The sequence below is a fragment of the Saimiri boliviensis genome, chromosome 17, assembly GCF_048565385.1.
Source record: "Saimiri boliviensis isolate mSaiBol1 chromosome 17, mSaiBol1.pri, whole genome shotgun sequence".
NCBI classification, from domain to species: Eukaryota; Metazoa; Chordata; class Mammalia; order Primates; family Cebidae; genus Saimiri; species Saimiri boliviensis.
The window spans coordinates 21,227,384-21,243,097 of record NC_133465.1 but is presented as its reverse complement, the minus strand read 5'-3'; the positions used below and the strand labels follow the sequence as shown (position 1 = coordinate 21,243,097).

At 35.9% G+C, this 15,714-nt stretch overlaps 1 protein-coding gene across 3 annotated transcripts in view; it reads left to right on the top strand.

Moving 5' to 3' along the window:
* Positions 1–15,714, top strand: part of LOC101028617 (coiled-coil domain-containing protein 144A-like) — a 96,990-nt gene that overhangs the window by 57,492 nt on the left and 23,784 nt on the right. For all 3 annotated transcript variants that reach the window (XM_074388337.1, XM_074388336.1, XM_074388335.1), the window contains 3 exons: positions 4,054–4,216; positions 5,095–5,223; positions 7,837–8,784. In XM_074388337.1, coding sequence (XP_074244438.1) covers positions 4,054–4,216; positions 5,095–5,223; positions 7,837–8,784 — 1,240 coding nt within the window. The remainder of the gene's footprint in view (positions 1–4,053; positions 4,217–5,094; positions 5,224–7,836; positions 8,785–15,714) is intronic.

The following is a 15,714-nucleotide window of genomic DNA, read 5'->3' as shown; positions in this document are numbered from 1 at the left end:
TCTACTTTTTTATTTGTTTGTTTTGTTTATTATTATACTTAAATTCTGGGGTACACGTGCAGAACGTGCAGGTTTGTTACATAGGTATACACGTGCCATGTTGGTTTGCTGCATCCATCCCCCCATCATCTACATTGGATATCTCTCCTAATGTCATCTCTCCCCTAGTCCCTCAACCTCCTGATATCCCTTCCATAGACCCCAAACCCCCAAATAGGCCCTGGTGTGTAATGTTCCCCTCCCTGTGTCCATGTGTTCCGATTGTTCAACACCCACTTAATGAGTGAGAACATGAGGTGTTTGGCTTTCTGTTCTTAGTCAGTTTGCTGAGAATGATGGTTTCCAGCTTCATCCATGTCCCTGCAAAGGACATGAACTCATTTTTTATGACTGCATAGTATTCCATGGTATATATGTGCCACATTCTAGTTTTAAAGAAATATTTATACTAAAGATAATATATTAGAATTCTTGTGATTTCTGACTTGCCTTCTGGGGATTAATGGGAGAAACCTTCTTGGTCTTGTGGAACATGAAATTCTTGAAAATAGTAAATTATTAACTGTGAACTCTTCTGCTAATAAATAAATGCATATTCTTTGCAATCTTAATGGCCATGTAGAAGTCCACCATATGAAATCTTGTTATTCATTTAACAATTTGCAATTTGAGTTTTGAAATTATCTTGTATTTATAATTAATGATATAAGGAGCATCTTTTTTCATTATTATTATTTATAGACACAGGGTCTCTGTGCCTGAGGCTGGAGTTCAGTGGTGTGATCATACCTCCCTACAGCCTTTAACTTCATCCTCCTGCCTCAGCGTCCTAAGTAGTTGGGACTACAGGTGCCTGATCCCATGCCTGGCTAACTTTTTAAGTTTTTACATTGCTCAAGATGATCTACAACTCCCAACCTCAAGCATTCCTTCTGCCTTGGCCTCCCAAGTCATTAATATTACAGGCATGAGCCATCATGCCCAGCCCATAACATTTTTTTATATAAATCTTGCATCCCTAAACTGTTTGCTTTGAATAAATTATCCAATATAGAATTATTAGGTTGAAATACAGGAACTTTTTACAAAAGACCTTTGATCAATATTAATTTCTCTCAAGGATGTTTGTGTTAATTTACAGTCCAATCAATAGAGCATGAACTGGCCACTTTTCTAAACCCAAAGTAATTTTTAAAAAAATTTATACAGTTTTATTCTTTTTCAGAATTTTGGCTTATTTCATAGCTTTAGGGGATACACATGGTTTTTGGTTACATGCATGAATAGCTTAACCCCCTGTTATAAATGAGAACGTGTTTTTATTTGGCTTTCCAGTCCTGAGTTACTTCACTTGGAATAATGGCCTCCAGTCACTTCCAAGTTGCTGCAAAAGACATTATTTCATTTTTCTTATGGCTGAGTAGTACTCCATGGTGTATATATACCACATGTTATTTATTCCATTCATTGGTTGATGGACACTTAGGTTGATTTTGTATCTTTGCAATTGCAAAATGTGCTGCAGTAAACAAACAGACATTTGCTGGAGTCTTTTTGATGTAATGATTTCTTTTCCTTTGGGACACCAAATAGGGGATTGTTGGATTGATTGGTAGCTCTATTTTGGTTCTTTGAGAAATCTTCCTGCTGTTTTTCATAGAGGTTGTACTAGTTTACTTTCCCATCAGCAATGTATAAGCAAGCACTCCCTTTTCACCACATCTGCACCAACATCTTTCTATTGTTTTTCAACATTTTAATAGTGAGGATGCTGGCTGGAGTATGGTGATATCTCCTTGTTTTAGTTTGCATTTCCCTGAATATTAGTGATGTTGGGAATTTTTAAATTTGTTGGCCATTTGTGCATCTTCTTTTGAGAAATGTCTGTTCATGTCATTTGTGCACTTTTTGATGGGATTATTTGTATTTTTCTTGCTGATTTGTTTGCCCCTTGTCAGATGCATAGTTTGCAAATATTTTCTCCTATTCTGTAGGTTGTCTGTTTACTCTGATGATTATTTCTTTTGCTGTGCAGACGCCTTTTCATTTAGGTCCCATGTATTTATTTTTGTTTTTGTTGCTTTTAGGTCTGGGGTCTTTGTCATAAATAATTTGCCTAGCCCAGTGTCCAGAAGAGTTTTCTCCTACACTTTCTTTCCAGATTTTTTTTTTTGTGGTTTCAGGTTATAGATTTCAGTTTTTAATCCATCTCTTTTTTAATTAAAAAATATTTTTTTGGTAGAGACGAGATCTCACTGTGTTGCCCAGGCTGGTCTTGAACTCCTGGGCTCAAGCCATTCTCTTGTGTTGGCCTCCCAAAGTGCTGGGATTATAAATGTAAGCCACCATGTTAGGCCTAATCCATCTTGAGTTAATTTTTATATATGGTGAGAGATAGGGATCCAGTTTCATTCTTCTACACATAGCTATTCACTTTTCCCAACACCATTTATTGAATAGGGTGTCCTTTGCCCAGTTTGTGTCTTTGTGCACTTTGTGAAAGGTCAGTTGGTTATACATATTTGGCTTTATTTCTAGGTTCTGTATTCTGTTCCACTGGTCTATGTATCTGCTTTTGTACCAGTACCATGCTGTTTTGGCTACTTTAGGCTTGTGGTATGGTTTGAAATCTGGTATTGTGATGCCTCTGGCTTCATTCTTTTTGCTTGGGATTGCTTTGGCTATTCAGGCTCTTCTTTTTATTCCCTGTGAATTTTAGAAGTACTTTCTCTAATTTTATGAAGAATAACAGTAGTATTTTGATAGGAATTGCATTGAATCTGTAGATTGCTTTAGTTAATATGGTCATTTTCAATATATTGATTCTTCTATGAACATAGGGCGTATTTCCATTTGTTTGTGTCATCTGTGATTTCTTTTTTTCCTGTGAAAGAGCTCTTCAGCAGTGCTTTCTAGTTCTCCTTTTAGAGATCTTTCATCTTGATTACCAAGGAGGTGAAAGATCTCTAAAAGGTTAAGTTTTTGTTGTTGTTGCCGCCACTGTCATAAAAGGGATTCGGTTCTTGATTTGATTCTCACCTTGGCCATTCTTGATGTATATTAGTGTTACTGATTTGTGTACATTGATTTTGTAACCTGAGACTTTTACTGATTCCATTGATCAAATCCAGGAGTGTTTAGGGTTTTCTAAGCTAAAAGATTATGTCTTGGGCAAACAGATAGTTTGACTTTCTCTTTTCCAATTTGGATGTCCTTTATTTCTTTCTCTTGACTGATTGCTCTGGCTAGGACTTCCCAGTTTCATTCTAAATATGCATGAAATAAAAAGTAAAATGGAAAGTAATTGATGATTAGTTTATTCCCCATCTTTCCTGTGCAGATAAAATTAATTCCAAATTTGATGTTGAAACTGTCCTTTACTTTTAAATTAAATATTAGATCCTGTCTGGTTCCAAAAGGGATTTAAACATTGTTTATAAAATGCATAAGAATCAAGAAGATAAGTTGAAAGTGTTACCAAAAAGAGAGACATAAAAAGTATGGAGGTAACAGTTAATAAACAGCTTAGCCTAGTCTTGGATTATAGTAGTCTGCAGATACATGTTGTGTGAATGACATCTGAAGATGTTATCTTACACTGTAAATCATTTGTAGGGCTATACATCCAATATTTCACAAAGAAGAAAATGTATTTCTAGTGAATTTCTAAACTTGCTTGTAAATAGTAACTTTTTTAAAATTAGCTAACTCTAAATGATCTATTCTAATTAATTAATTTTCAATTTTCATAACATGAAAAAGAAGTAACTTTCAACTTGTAACTTTACTGAAAAATTTCAAATATGCTCTTCTCAGGTTTACTAGTAACAGAAACTTACCAGTTAACAGAATATTTCTTTCCTCACTACCTCTCAAATATGTATGTCCCTTGGAAGAGAGTGAAGTGAGAAATTAAAAATATGAGAACTAGAAAAGAAACAAGAACATAGGAGTTTTTACGAGGATTATAAACCCACATAGAAGAGCCAGATGACAAAATAAACTTTTTTATTTTCTAACAAAACACATTTTAATATCCATATTTAACTGCAGACTTGCCTTAAGACAAGAAAAAGAGAAGAGAGAAAATGGCGATATGTTGTGTAATAAACATAGTGAACAGTTAAGAATAAAAGAAGAGGAATGTAGGGAAAAGGCTGAAATGACACAACGACTTAAATGGACTCTGAGAAAACTCATTAAGGAATTGAGGATGGTAAGAAAGAGCTTAGATCTGGTAAATTCATCTTTGGTAAAAACTTCATGTTTCTAACTTTATGTTTCATCAGTATTGCTTATGCTTTTTTTGGCTTCATGTATGTCATTTAGTTTTAAAACAAACCAAAACTCTTTTCTCCTCTTAAAAATGAACTATGACATTTATAGCTAAAATTATTTATTGTAAACCTTGGCATCTAAATAGGTGCTCAGTCTATGTTTTCAGAATGGAAGATGAGTTTAATCACTAAATAAGTTTACACATTTTTATGTTAAAATACGGGCTAAATAGCTTTGAAAGTATAATGACACTAGTTAAATGTTTTGAAAGAAATTTTATTTTACAATGCTGTATCTTCCCATATTTAAGAACTATTTTTCCTCTTTGACAAATTTAACTGTCATGTATGCAATTAAGATTTGAGTGATTCTTCAGGGATAAAAGTTCTTGTGTTTTAACAGGCCACTTTCTTTTAACCATTTTATAAGAGAGGCTCTGCTCTTTTTTTCTTTTTTCTTTTTTTTTTAGACGGAGTCTCACTCTGTTACCCAGGCTGGAGTGCAGTGATGCAGTCTTTTCTCATTGCAACCTCTGCCTCCTGGGTTCAAGTGATTCTCCTGCTTCAACCTCCCAAGTAGCTGGGACTACAGGCATGCACCACCATGCCTAATTTTTGCATTTTTAGTAGAGACAAGCTTTTACCATGTTGGCCAGGATGGTCTCCATCTCCTGACCTCGTGATCCGGCCTCCCAAAGTGCTGGGATTACAGGCGTGAGTCACCATGCTCAGCCAAGAGAGGCTCTGCTCTTAATTAACCTTTTAGTCTTTTTTTTCAGTGCTTTTAGACAAATACCTCCATGTTATCTATCTCTAGGTTGAGCAGCAGCGAAACGATGCCCAGCAGCAACTTTCTAAAGAACAGAATGCCAGAGTATTACAAGATCAGATTCTGACCAGTAAACAACAGGAGCTAGAAATGGCTCAAAAGAAAATGGATTCTGAGGTATTTTCTTTAGCCATTTTCAAATATGTTTTTGTATGTGAATATGTTTTTTAAAAACAACTCTATGCAACTTGGAATTCTAATGGATTTTTGACTTCCCCCCACCCCACCACACACACACACACATTTGGGGGTGGTGACAGTGGTTCTGGAATTTTTGGCCCATTGTATAATGTCATTTTCTTAATTCAACTTCATTTATCTGCAAGGGTCAAGTAGTGACTTTCACAGTGGCCTTATCCAAAGGAGAAACATTTGTTATTATTCATAGGAATTAATGATCTTTCCACAATTTCAAAAGCCTTGCTAATAACTGACATTTCAGCTTTCAGACATGATTTCATCTTTCTAATATATTAATGGAGAGGTTAGATTATTGTTTCTACTGGTAGTAAGGATGAAATGTATAGCCAGTACAGAGGCCATACTTCAGATGCCATACCCCTTACTTTTGGGGATGTAACAGTTTACTCCAAGTAGCATCTCATTCCAGCACAAAGAGCTTTGAAAACAATGATATGCCATAAGAGAAACTTAGCGATGATTTGTTGATAACTATTTTGTTCTTAGAAAACTACTTCAGTGTATTTTCCCGTTTCATGCTTATTTCTGTTTTAAACACTGTAAAGAGGAAACAGAAATTACTGCAATAGCAGATAATCTCATGATTTTTCTAAGAAAAGCTCTATAACTTCTTTTTTACCACTGGTGTTTTGAAATAAAAAGCTTCTTTTATATTTACATTTTTGCAACACAGAAGTAACCATGATTTGGTGGACAAGCACTAGAAGTGAAGTAAGAGGACCTGGGGAAAATCCTGCAGCTTGCGTATTTTTGACTTCTCCTTTCAGAATTGTGACGTAAATGAACTCAGTGATGTATATAGAAGTGCTTGGTGCAAGGCCAGGCGCAGTGGCTCACACCTGTAATCCCATCGCTTTGGGAGGCCGAGGTGGGTGGGTCACTTGAGCCCAGGAGTTCCAGAACAGCCTGGGCAACATGGCAAAACCCTATCTCTACAAAAATTACAAATAAATTTAGCTGGGTGTGGGGATGTGTGCCTCTAGTTTCATCTACTCAGGAGGCTGAAGTGGGAGGATCACCTGAGCCCAGGAGGCCAAGCCTGCAGTGAGATTTGATTGTGCCACTGCCCTCTAACCTGAGTGATAGAGTGAGACCCTGTCTCAAAAAAAAAAAAGCAACTAATATAATGCTTAGATTTAGCATTTATGAATAAATGTAATTCTTATATAACTGACAATTAAAATGGTAGAAAAATAAAATAGCTACAGAATATTCTCAGAAAAAAAAGAACTTAAGGAACATTGGGAAATTTCCTCTGTCTGTTGGGAAATTCAAGCCGAGAAGAACAGAGAGACCAAGAGACACAAGAGAATCTATTGGAGCTCCAGCTGACAGTGGCCTTACTGCCTATAATGGCTGCCAGCCCCACACAAAGGAAAATTCCTTGCTTGTATTAGTTTTGGCATGGGAAGATAAGGCAGGAGAAAAAGTAGGTTTAAACAAAGAGAGTTAGTCATTGACTTGTGACAAGTTTACAACCTTGAGAATATGTATATTTTCTATGTGGTTATCTTGCTCTCATGGCTGTCTCACTCCCACGGCTGGTAGCTGGAGAAGAGAACAGGTTTTTTTTTTTTTGTTTTGTTTTTTTTTTGCAGAAATATGCTTGTGAGCTGCAGGTGCAAAGATATGCTTGGGTGCCTTATCCTGGAAGGAGGAGGCTATGCTAGGTCTTCTTAGCTAACTTCAGGCAATTTAGGCTGGGAGGGGTGGTTGACTTGCTCCTCTGCTCTTTATAACTATTTTTGTGGCCTAGTCTTAAGCTTTATTATTTAAGTTAATGTATTTTTATAAATTTCACTTTTCCTCCTCATATCCAGATACATGCAAAGCTATAACTTTTACTATGGGGTGGTGTATAGGTTAGATGTCAGAGTGTAAAGCCAATTTTTTTTTTTTTTTTTTTTTTTTTTTTTAAGATGAAGTCTTGCTCTGTCTCCCAGGCTGGAATGCAGTGGCACAATCTTGGGTCACTGTAACCTCTGTCTCCCAGGTTCAAGTGATTCTCCTGCCTCAACCTCCTGAGTAGCTGGGATTACAGGCACCCACCACCATGCCCAGCTTATTTTTGTATGATTAGTAGAGATGGGCTTTCACCATGTTGGCCAGGCTGGTCTTGAACTCCTGACCTCATGATCCACTGCCTCCACCTTCCAAAGTGCTGGGATTACAGGCATGAGCTACCGCATCCAGCCATAAAGCCCATTTTTTAATGTAGCCAAATTTATTAATATTTTATTTTATGCCTTTGAATTGGTTGTAATTTGGTCTTTTCTAGTTCTGAGATGCTTAAAATTCTCTAGTCCTTTATATTTTACACTCATGGATTCACTGTCTTCAGACAACCTTATGAAGTTTTGGGAATTTATGCTCTATGAGGTTTGAAGTTACAATCCAATATTTTTTTCCAGTTGAATATCCACTTATGGAAGTCTTTTCATTGTATACATGTACAGGTTATTTAGTTTCAGAGGAAGTCATGATATGTCATTTTATTGAGTGCTACTAAGTGTTTCCTTTCTCACTTAGATTTCGCATAGGCATAAGAAAGAAAAGGATCTCTTGCATGAAAATTGTATGTTGCAGAAAGAAATTGCCTTGCTGAGACTGGAAATAGATACAATAACAAATCAGAACCAGCAAAAGGAAAAGAAATATTTTGAGGACATTGAAGCTGTGAAAGAAAATAATGATAACCTTCAAAAAATTATTAAACTATATGAAACATTAACAAAAACAATATTTCAGTACAGTGGACAACCAAACGATTTGGCAGCTGAGAACAAAATACTCAATTCTGAACTGGAGAATGAAAAACAAAACCAAGAAAGACCGGCAATAGAAATGGAATCATACCGTTGTAGACTGGCTGCTGCCCTATGTGATTGTGATCAAAGTCAGACACAAAGAGATCTAAACCATGATTTCCTGAGAAAAAGACAAGAGTGGATTGATTTACAGGACAAAACGAAGGCTGATATGTCTGACCTACGAGCTACGAATGAGATTCTTTCTGAAAAACTTACTAATGTTGAAAATAAAATCAACAGCCTACAAATTCAGCTCCGTAACACAACAGATGCTGTTGAAGAAAAGAATTTGATTTTGGAAGGTGTGCAAAGAGACCTCAGCCAAACACAGTGTCAGAAGAAAGAAATTGAACAAATGTACCAAACTGAACAAAACAAACTGAAGAAATACATTGCAAAGCAGGAATCTGTAGAGGAGAGATTATTTCAATTACAAAATGAAAATACATTGCTTCGACAGCAACTGGATGCTGCTCACAAGAAAGTGAACAGACAAGAAAAGACCATCAGTACTCTCCATGACCAGTTTCAGGCTCTTGCCAGAAATCTTCAAGCTGACAGTGAAAAGCAGAGTCTTCCACTACAAGAGAACAAGGAATTGCTGGATGAATGTCATTATTTTAAAAACAGTATGGATCAATGTGAGAAAGAGAAACCAGGAAGAAAAGTAAGTATTAAGAAAGATAAATATTTTTCAACCTTCCTAAAAGAAAATTTAAAGTAATACTTGATTATGGCTAAATGTTTTATCTAGTTGAATATAAAAATATATAGATCATAAATGTATTTGCTGTTAAAACTAAAAGATACTTTACTTTGAGTAAAGAAATTGTGTCACCTATGAAATTTTAAGTTCAGTTACAGTGTTAACAGGTACAGATTAACATTCATAATGTAGTCTTATGCTGCTGAGATGAACATTGCAATGCCTTTATATGGCCATGTTTGAAGACCATGATGAAACAGAAATGCTTATACCAGACATGAGTATTTTGAAATTAAGATTCAGTTAGGACGGTTACTTTGACCATTAATTCCAGATTTTCCAGGTGAACTGAAGCATACTGCTGTACTTTAGTGTATATTTCCACAATACTTTTCCTTCAGTAGTTTTGTAATGTATTTAAGTTGGTATAATTTTATTTTTTTTCATATCAATTTGACTTAAATCTGAGATGATTTCACTCTCAAATTACTTGTTATGACCTCTCAATTCTTTAAAGGCATTTACTTTTTAATAAATCATAATTTGGGGCAGATGTGAATTTCAGCAAAGCTATGTTAGATTTAATCTTACTACTGGTATTTATAATTTACTTTGAATGTTTTTACAAACAAACAATTTGCTCATAATTTTCATTTAAAGGCTCACTGCCTGTCATTCGGATATAACTTTGACCAGTACAAAGGTAACTGTGTTTATCTGTGATTTATTTGTTTGGCATTGAGTCCCCATTTTTAAACTAATGAGAGGTGACAGGTTTCACATATAGCGAGATGGACTGAGTAGGGGAGACCCTTGTAGAAGCTGAGGTCAGGAGGGAGGTAAAGGCCAGGTTACTCAGGGCCTCAAAGGCCATTGGAATTTTACTTGTATTCTGAGATAGGAATCTTTTGGAAGCATCTGAGCAGGCAACTGAATATGCAAGAAACTCTGAAGCTGATTGGAGCTTCTAATAAAAAAGGGAAAACATTTCACAGTGTGGGAGGTACCACCAGCAGCCCCACCCACATACCGATTTCTTTTTGAGACTTCAGTAGGTTGTTAAGCATTGCGTATGTTTCAGGGATGAGTGAACAGTGGGCTGAATCTGTTGTCTAAGTTAACAGAAAACTGATTTGGCAGAAAGATGGCACCTTCTGTGTCCATAACTGAATTCAGTAATAAGAATGTGTGCACACGAGGAAAAGGTGAATCCATATATGTGTTGATGTTTTTCAAAGTGTATATGTTAGAGTTAAATCTTATTACCATAATTTAATAATAAGGTGATTTATAAAATCAGTAACAAAAATACTTTCACGGGTAGTTATGAGACACTTCCAACTAGAATGGACTGATCCCCTAAAACAACAACCTACAGCAGAGCCTACATCATTTAATTTAGATGAGACACAGGATTCAAAGAAGAAATCAGGTCAAATCAGCAGTGAAGTATGTATGAAACCTAACATGTCTACAGTTAATCTCTAGGTGGTGAAATAGTGTCAAATGTTTTAGGATACTAATTGAAGTGGATAGCTTTCTTTTATATTTTTACTATAATTTGTTTTATAATTTTATTATCTTTATAATGTACTTGTGTCTTAACCTCTGGCTTTCATTCTGTCCTTTTCTCCTGATAAGTACATACATTTTAAAATAAGGATCATTTCCAAAGATCCTTAGGAAAGTTGGGAATTATTAGTATTCCTCATAGAAGTTGAGAGGCTTTTTTTTTCTGTGAAGTATTTTTTAGTGATTTCTCTATTGCCATGGTTAGGCAAGCCAGATTAAATCATAGGATAATGTTTAATAGAATGTTTCAGAAATTATCTTATTTCTTATCTTTACTTTTGTAAATGCATACAGAATCTGTGTATACTTATTTCATGAATTTCAGGATAACTTGTACAGAAAGGCCATAGTACTGTTCTCCAAAATGCAAATGTTTTAATTTAAAAACTACTTGAAATGTTAGGCACTTCCTTCATTTTCCTTTCATTTTAAATATATTGTGCTTTTTTACAAATCACCTATAGTATGTACATCCAAAGTAGAGAATTAAGAGATATATCTAGATCCTACCACTGAATTTTTTTTAAAAAAACTTTACTGAGACAAAATTCTTATACCACACAGTTTACCCATTGAATGTGTACAATTCATGGTCTCTTAGTAGAGTCACAGAGTTGCATAACCATTGCCATCATCAATTGTAGGACATTTTCATGACCCTGAAAAGAACCAGCAATCTGTTTTGTTTCCATAGATTAGCCCATTCTGGACACCACATATCAACTGGATCACACGGTATGTGGTGGTCTTTTGTGACTGGCGTCATCTACTTAGCATAACATTTTAAAGGTTTATTGTGTTGTAACATGTATCAGTACTCAATTTCATCTTTCTGCTGAGTATTGTTCCACTGTATGGACATGCCACTCATTTAGCCGTTTGTCAGTTGATGGACCTTTGGGTTGTTTCCACGTTTTGGCTATTAATCATGCTGCTGTGAACTTTTATGTACAAGTTTTTGTGTTTGCGTATGTGTTCTTCTCTTGGGTATATACTTAGGAGTTGAATTTCTGGGTCATATAGAATACTATGCTTAAGCTTTTTGAGGAGCTGACAGTCTGCTTTTCAAAGTGGTTGCACCATTTTACATTCTCATCAGCATTGTATGAGGGTTCTAACTTCTCCACATCTTTCCCCACATTTTTCATATTTTTGATTGAAATAGGATTCTAACCCAGAGGTATAAAGTGGAATCATGTCATTGTGGTTTTGAGTCACATTTCCCTAATGATGAATGACTTTAAGCCTCTTTTTATGTGCTTATGAGCCATTTGTGTATCTTCTTTGGGAAATGTCTATTCAAATCATTTGCCCACTCTAAAATTGGGTTATCTTAAATTTCTGAATTTTAAGAGTTCTTTATATACTCTAGGTGTAAGTCCCTTATCAGATATATTGTTTCCAAATATTTTCAATGGCTTTCCTTTTTACTTTCTTTCTTATGATTTATTATGTTTTTAAAATGTATATAATTTTAAGTTGTAGAGAGAAGGTCTCCCTATGTTGCCCAGGCTGATCTTGAACTCCTGAGCTCAAGCAATCCTCCCACCTTGGCCTCCCAAAATGTTGGGATTAAAGGTGTAAGCCACTATACCCAGCCTCCTTTTCACTTTCTTGATGGTCTCCGTTCAAGCACAGAAGTTTCGCATTTTGATGAAGTCCAGTTATCTATTTTTCTGCAGTCACAAAGATCTATGGCTATGTGTTCTCCTAGGAATTTTATAATTTTAGTTCTTACATTCAGTGATTCTATTTTGTTACTTTTATATATTAAGACATTTGGTGGAAATCCACCTTTATTCTTTTGCACGTGGATATACAGTTGTCCCAGCACCATTTGTTGAAAAATCTATTCGTTTCTCATTTACTTTTTTTATGCCCTTGTTGAAAATCAGTTTACCATAAAAATGTAAGTTTGTTTTTGGATTCTTAATTCTAATATATTGAGCCAGTGCCGAATCACATTTATGGAGAATTCATTTTCAGTCCTATTGCTTATTACGAGTTGTTTTATGTAAGAATAGAAATTCAAGTAGTAGACTGTCTTTAATTTCACTTTTTGCTTCTTGAAGGAGTGTATGGCCAGCTTATGCCCTGCTGATTCCATGACATGATGAGAGTCAGGCTTACAAAGACAGATCTCATTAATTGTTTTTCTCCAGTCACACCTTTTGTCTCTCACCCAGTGCCTCTCTCTTCACTCCCATTTCCATCAAATTTTGGCCACAGGATCTGCTGACTGAGTCTACTATTTGTTGCATTATGTTTTATTAGCTCGTTATAAGTCATGGAGTCATGTGTAGATTTGAACTGTCTATGAAGCTCAGGATTAAGTCTGGGCTGTCATCTTTCCTCATTGGAAACTGAGCTAATTTATCATGTTGCAGTTCACAGTTAGATCCTCTTTTGACCCAGCACCTGGTTCTCTTATACAACCCCAGGGCTGAATCCTCTTCTTGGCGCAGATCCTACATTCTCAGAAACCAGAGTTCCCTGCGTTTACCTCCTTTTGCTTAAATGGAGATGCGTAACTATGCTTTTTCTAGCTCAATACATAATTCATTGAATAAACACTTCAACCTATTCAAAGAACAACTTCCAGGAGGGCAGCAGCTGGAAATCAGGTAATGTCCAGGCATTTATCAGAAACAAAGATTCGAATTAGTTGTATGAATTTCAAAATTTCAGAGCTAATTTATATGATATGGAGAAGCATTTTGGTACAACATAAAGATGAGCTGCTCTTCCCTTCTCCATGCAAATGAGGTAAAGGGGAAATTGCATTGAATAGCTTAACACTCAAAGGACACTACATTTGTTTTACTTTTGAGATTGTTAAAACTGATTCCATAGTTTTTTAAATTTCCTCATTGAGGAAATGAAAATGAAGATTGAATCCTAGATTGATGAATAAATATCCAAAGCTGCTTATCACTTTTAGAAATTAAGTTCCTGGAAATCAGGTACAATGTCTGATTTTTGGTTATTAATAAAATATTTCTAGTTTTTTCAACTTTATACTTCAAATTATGTATCTCCTTTCTTCCTCATCTTCCTTATTTCATAACTCGGGGGACAAATTCTAAAAGCCTCACTGGCTTAGTCATCAGAATTTGTAATCAATAGGAACTTTTTCTAAACTTCCTCCTCAGTAGGTCTTATGTCTTTCTCTTATGTCTCATAGAAAGACCTAAGAACTACTGAGGAGGAAGTTTATCATATAAATTATGTATATTTATCATATAAATTGGCTTTTCTAATTCATACAATTAGAAAAGTTCTGCTGCTTCCCATTAGAGTTGTCATTAATAAATTAACCTCAACATTTGTTAGCTCTTACTTTAAAGGAGGCTAATTTCTACTGAGTCTGTTACTCTATTGCTTATTGTCTCCTTGTTTAAATTTATTTTTCTGGTTATTTTTTCCACTCAAATTACTCCTATTTGAGTGGCTTAGAACATTTGCTTAGTTCACCAATCTGTGGTTTGGGAAAACCTTGGCCAGGACAGCTTGCCTCTGCTCCCTTCAGCTTCACTTGGCATAAATCAAAGGCTGAGGGACTAGAATCATCTGAAGATTTGTTCACTAAGATGTCTGTTGCTTGCGGCAGCTACTGGTTGGAACTTTAGTTGGGGCAGGATACCCAAATATTCTGCACTGGAACTCCTAGGGTCTCTTTTTTGCTAAGTTTCCTTGCAACATGGGTGCTGGGTTCCAAGGCAAGCAGTCTGTAGTAGGGAGCCTCTTCTAACCTAATGCTGGAAGCCACGTGGTGTTATCACTTTTAACACATTCTGTTCATTAGAAGCAAGCCATTAAGTTTCACCCATAGTCTATGTATAGGGTGAATGATTTTGCTTTTATTTTTATTTATGTATTTTTTCTAGACATGGTGTCTTGCTATGTTGCCTAGGCTGGCCTTGACCACCATGGCTCAGGAATTCTTCCTGCCTCAGTCTTCCAAGTAGCTGAGATCACAGGCCTGTGACACCACACCTGGCATCCTTTTATTTTTTGTGGACTCGTTTAACTGTACATATTTATGGTATACACAGTGATATTTTGATATGTGTAAACAATGTATAATGGTCAAATCAGACTAATTAACATATCCATCACCTCAAACATTTACCATTACTTTGTGCTGTGAACTTTGAAAATCCACTTCTCAGGCCAGGCGCAGTGGCTCAAGCCTGTAATCCCAGCACTTTGGGAGGCCGAGGTGGGTGGATCACGAGGTCGAGAGATCAAGACCATCCTGGTCAACATGGTGAAACCCCGTCTCTACTAAAAATACAACAAATTAGCTAGGCATGGTGGCACATGCCTGTAATCCCAGCTACTCAGGAGGCTGAGGCAGGAGAATTGCCTGAACCCGGGAGGCGGAGGTTGCGGTGAGCCGAGATCGCGCCATTGCACTCCAGCCTGGGTAACAAGAGTGAAACTCCGTCTCAGAAAAAGAAAATCCACTTCTCTAGCTTTTTAAAACTATTAGTTAACCAAACCAGGTGTGGTGATGTGCACCTGTAATCCTAGCTACTAGGGAGGCTGAGGCAGGAGAATGGCTTGAACCCCAGAGGCAAAGGTTGCAGTGAGCTGAGATTGCATCACTGCACTCCAGTTTGAGTGACAGAGTGAGACTCCATCTCAAAAAAAAAAAAAAAAAGAAAGAAAAGTTAACTATATTCACCCTACAATGCAGAAGAACACTAGAATTCATTCCCCCTATCTAGCTATCATTTTGTATCCATTAAACAACCTCTCCCCATCTTCCACTCCCCCTTACCTTTCTCAGCCTCTGTTACCCACAATTCTACTCTTTATTTCCAAAAACTTTTTTTTTTAAATTTTAGCTTTAACATGAGTCAGAACATACAGTAGTTATTTTTCTGTGCCTGAATTACTTCACTTAATGTCACTTAATGTTTTCATCCATGTTGCTGTAAATTGCATGATTTTATTCTTTTTTATGGCTAAATAGTATTCCACTGTGTACATACATCACATTTTCTTTACTCATCAACCATAATCATCTATTGATGAACATTTAGGTTGATTCTGTATTTTGGTTATTGTGAATAGTGCTGCAATAAACATGGGGATCCTGGTATCCCTTTGATATACTGAATTTCTTTCTTTTGGATAAATAGTAGTGGGACTATTGGATCATATGACACTTCTATTTTTAGTTTTTTAAGAAACTTCCACAGTTTTCCATAATGGCTATACTAGTTTACATTCTCTCTATGAGTGCATAAGAGTTTTCTTTTTCTCTCCAACCTCACCAGGATTTTTTACTTTTTTTTTTTTTTTTTTTTT